The sequence below is a fragment of the Xyrauchen texanus genome, chromosome 1 (assembly GCF_025860055.1).
Source record: "Xyrauchen texanus isolate HMW12.3.18 chromosome 1, RBS_HiC_50CHRs, whole genome shotgun sequence".
Classification (NCBI taxonomy): Eukaryota; Metazoa; Chordata; class Actinopteri; order Cypriniformes; family Catostomidae; genus Xyrauchen; species Xyrauchen texanus.
This window is the reverse complement of record NC_068276.1, coordinates 24,988,333-24,992,613: the sequence shown is the minus strand read 5'-3', so window position 1 is coordinate 24,992,613 and position 4,281 is coordinate 24,988,333. Positions and strand designations below refer to the sequence as shown.

The following is a 4,281-nucleotide window of genomic DNA, read 5'->3' as shown; positions in this document are numbered from 1 at the left end:
CTGGTGAATTTTTGTGAATGGAGCAGTTTGTGTTTGAGGAATGACGTCATTGGTGTGACACACTCTTTATCATTTTTCAGAATCTGAGGAGAAGCTGATTGGTTGGATGAGGGAGCAGAGAGGTCTGGTTGGCTGTTGGAGAATCATTAAACACCCACACTGTCAATAGTGAGACCAAAATGTTGGGTATATAGGCAGGTGTATTGTAGCTTGATGCAACAGACTCAAAATTTCATCAAGCTGAAATATCCCCTCTATTTTGGGACGGCTCTTTTCTATTCTCTGTCTCTTGCACGGAGCTTATCACCTTAAGGTAAGTAAAAACTATTTATGACTAGACATAATAGATGTGCCATACTTTTTACAAATCTTAATGTGTAATAATTACCGTTGATGTGTGAAACTAAATAAAACTTTAGGGAGCACTTAATGGTATAGTAGATTACTGTTTGGCTTTGTGATTGCACAAAAGGCATGCTGTATGGATTTTTCAAGGAGACTTGGACAGCTCTTCAGTCCTGGCTGGGGGTGCAGAGACAGCAGCTCATTACACTAATGCACAGGGTCCTGCTGAAGGGATATCAGCAGACTAATATATTTAATGCTGCAGTTAGACCAAGACAGTTGGAGATGTCTGCACCAACCATGCAAACTCTGTTGTCTTGAGGCAAACAGGAGGATAACAACGTGCAGAGAACAAGTGCTTTCAAAAATATTAACTTTTTTTTTCATGTATAAACTGAATTAGTCAAATGTTGTGCCAATAATATTAAGCAGACACAAAAGAAGATTGTGGAGAATAATTGGTAAATGTTGGAAGGAAAAGAAGAAGCTAAAATTGCTGGAGTACAAGTTGAAAACGAAATGCACTTTCACATTATTAACTGTAAAGGGTTGACCATGACCATTGAACTTAACTTATCTAATTGCAAAATGTCTCGCTACAGGGGACCATGGTTATGTTGAAGATCTCCGCTTTTCTTGTTGCCTACGCTCTGATTCTTTGCCAGATGTACAGCTCTAACGCAGCTCCTGCCAGGTGAGGTTTTCAAAGAAATGTAACGTGATGTTGATAAATGTGATGAGCTTAAAGGGAAGTGATTTTGTCCTGATAATTCCAAAATATATATCTATGTAAGTGAAATTGGTACTTTGTTAAAGTAATTTGAACAGAGGCAAGAGAGCATATGTTTTCATTAGAGGTTGCGGCATCATGCACTATCAGTCCTCTGATTACATCAGATGAATCCCGGCCAAACCCACTCTGCCTACGACAGTATTGATCGGGTGATAAATTTTAACTTGGCAACCGGACAGCTTTTAAGTGCCACACTCTTAGTAGATTGTTTTGATTATGTTAAGGATTTGTTGTAGCAAGCAAAAAGCACTTTTATCATAGACAAGATAAGACCTCACACGAACCATTTGTAGAGTTCTCTGTACAGTAAGACATGATAATCATGAGGACATTGGGGTTGCAGGCCTTCACTGGAATCATCACTAGATCGAATTACACTTACCGACTACGAAGCAAGAAGATTGCTTAATGCGATTGTCAAAGAATTTGTGCAAATGACAGCAGAGGACATAGAGCAACAACCTAATGAAGAAAACAGGTAAAAATCTTGCTATGTGCTTTTCCTGAAAAAATCTTTCAAAAGGTTATCTGTTTAATAGTTTAGCGAGTGTGCACTGATTTGTTTCTCTCACATTCAAGAAAATAAGCCTGAAATGCCTCCAACATGAAAGCAATACCTCTTTAATGTCAAGTGTACTTTTACTTGTTTTATATGACAGGTATGTGAATAATTATTTATTAGATTAGTGCTGTAGAGTTCTCTGCCAGTTGACTCTCTGCATGAAACTTTGTTTCATATATATTACAGATTTATAAAAGAATGACTGTTCTGTCAATGCCTGTTTGCTCTTAATGCATGAGAAAGAGTAAATCAAATGGCATGGACGAAAGCATGATCTGTTAACATGTAAGGAGATGCCTGCATGATTTACACAGTACTCTGAGTATCATCAAAGTAAAGTTATGAAAAGTGAACCTGAAAAGCATGATTTGTTTTATGGGACATACCGTAGGACCGTAACTATACAGTCATGTGAGCAAGCATGTCAACATGCATTTTGTCATTCATCTCTATTCTGTATGTGAGCAGAAAGAATTCCTTTGCATGTGTCTATGAGTTTTTCTGCATGTGGTCTCTTTTCTCACAGCCTGGGTAGACCAGTGTCCAAGCGCTGCTCCAGTCTCAGCACTTGTGTGTTGGGGAAACTGTCTCAGGAGCTGCACAAACTGCAGACATATCCACAAACCAATGTAGGAGCAGGCACACCGGGCAAGAAGCGCAGCCTGGAAGAGAGCGATGCCTTTGCTGAATATGGAGACACGCTCAGTCGTATCTAATCAGCGACTGGTGTAACCCGTGCTTGGCCTGATGTGCAAGTGCATGTGGAATGCTTGCCTGATTGCCTTTATTTCTAGAACTTTGATAGAACTTTATTTCTACTTTCTTTGGCAGAGTAACGAATCTCACACAGACTCTGTTCCACTAATTTCATATAGTCACTGGATCTATTTAGGTTGTATAATTGATTCATGAAATCGAGGGGATACAATAAGCAGTTTTTTAACACACTGCAAAAATTCAAGTCTTGTGTGATTTTAAATTTGTTCCTGATCTAATAAAGACATTTTTAGAGTGAGATTTTTTTTGTCTATTTATTGTTTCAAGTTCAGAAATACAAGCATTTTTCAGTTTGACCTATTAAATGTAATCAGGCTTAAGTACCCATTTTAGGTAAGATATATTACTGCTGCCACTTTGCTAAATATACATAATATATTAAATATTTGCATTTTTATCATGAGACTACAGTATTTTATATACATATATAAATGTTTTTATGAGGGTATACCTTTATAAATTCCTGATCACTTTTTACTTCAGTGTTACAACACAGAAGAGAGCCTGTAACACGGCCACATGTGTGACCCATCGCCTGGCAGACTTCCTGAGCCGCTCTGGAGGAATTGGAAGCAGCAAATTTGTTCCAACTAATGTGGGTTCCCAAGCATTTGGCAGACGAAAGAGACTCAGTCAGGAGTAGACAACCGAGCAGGCTTCCGGGATCTGGTGCGTGAACACTTCTCTCAAATGCTCTCATGTCTGTTCAAGTGTTATTTTTAGTGCATTACCATAATAATTACATGATTGGAATAATTGCAAAATTCCATACATTTACGAACTTTTGAACGATATACATGTAACAGAATTACAGAACCATATTCATGTACACGCTATGTACTATATGATCTGTATGTGGTATGTAAATTATATGATCATAATACTGAGGAAGATACACCAAACAGAGAGACAGTATGTTGTGATAATGTCGAAAACATGCATAATAACTTCTATTTTGACAGGTCACCAGTCTATACATCCACAGTTCTTCTTTGATTGCAGTCAAAAAAAGAAAACCATCATGTCCACATTAAGAACCCTAGGAATGGAAACTCCTCACTTTCATCAGAATGTACTGTACGTTTCCATCCAGCTTATTTTTTGCTCTTCAATGAACATTGAAACAAAAACGTAAAAAGAAAAGAAAAGAAAAGAGAAAGATAGACATGATCAGTAACCATAATTATTTTTCTACTCATTTGGATGGGAGAAAGAGCATTGCTTCATTCTTTTCTCTCAGCAGAGAGCACATTCAGTATGTACAGTCTGGTTTGGCCCTTGTTCCTCTAATGTGTCTTAGCACATTACGGTATTTTGGGGATCATATTAAAGCAGTGCCTCGTAAAAAGGCTCCCTGAATATGGATGTGTCTTGTGCCTTGATGTAACACACTTTACATGCCGCTGTTGTACAGTATGTTTGAATTAAATGAGGGAGGGACTACCACTGAATTACGAATTGTAACAATTGTGAATTTGAGCAAGATTAAAATGTATTTTAGATACATAAGGTTTGAGTTATTTGATTTATTGACTGACTGTTAATTTTAGGAATGATTCTGCAAAGTCTTACACATTCCCCCTCACATGTGTCCATTTTGCATTTTTGATACAATCAGAATGAAATGTGAACCATAAAGACTAAATTATTCTACTGCTACGATTCTAGTTGTACAGAATGCCCATTTAGGGCATTCTGCATTCTTGAACCACAGAGATTTTCTGTTCCTTAAACCTATGAAATAAAAAGATGTCTCCCACTCAGCACAGACATAGATGTCTAACTGGATAAAAAGTCCAGTTTG

General features: G+C 37.5%; 1 protein-coding gene across 3 annotated transcripts; it reads left to right on the top strand.

Moving 5' to 3' along the window:
- The first annotated feature begins 229 nt into the window (after positions 1-229).
- On the top strand, positions 230-3,555 carry LOC127650659 (calcitonin-1-like). Of its 3 annotated transcripts, XM_052136253.1 has the most exons (5): positions 230-313; positions 948-1,039; positions 1,482-1,616; positions 2,961-3,146; positions 3,440-3,555. In XM_052136253.1, the coding sequence occupies exons 2-4, from the start codon at positions 954-956 to the stop codon at positions 3,118-3,120; spliced, it is 381 nt and encodes a 126-aa protein (XP_051992213.1). In that variant the 5' UTR covers positions 230-313; positions 948-953; the 3' UTR covers positions 3,121-3,146; positions 3,440-3,555. The 3 variants fall into 3 exon arrangements, with proteins under 3 accessions (XP_051992213.1, XP_051992195.1, XP_051992205.1); XM_052136235.1 differs by lacking the exons at positions 2,961-3,146; positions 3,440-3,555 and adding an exon at positions 2,227-2,416; XM_052136245.1 differs by lacking the exons at positions 230-313; positions 2,961-3,146; positions 3,440-3,555 and adding an exon at positions 2,227-2,416 and having other exon boundaries at positions 902-1,039.
- The last annotated feature ends 726 nt before the right edge of the window (positions 3,556-4,281 follow it).

Coding starts and splice junctions, on each gene's coding strand:
- LOC127650659 (XM_052136235.1), top strand. CDS start 954: ATGGTTATGTTGAAGATCTCCGCTTTTCTTGTTGCCTACGCTCTGATT. Junction 1,040..1,481: donor TCTAACGCAGCTCCTGCCAG/GTGAGGTTTTCA, acceptor TTGGGGTTGCAG/GCCTTCACTGGAATCATCAC. Junction 1,617..2,226: donor CAACCTAATGAAGAAAACAG/GTAAAAATCTTG, acceptor CTTTTCTCACAG/CCTGGGTAGACCAGTGTCCA.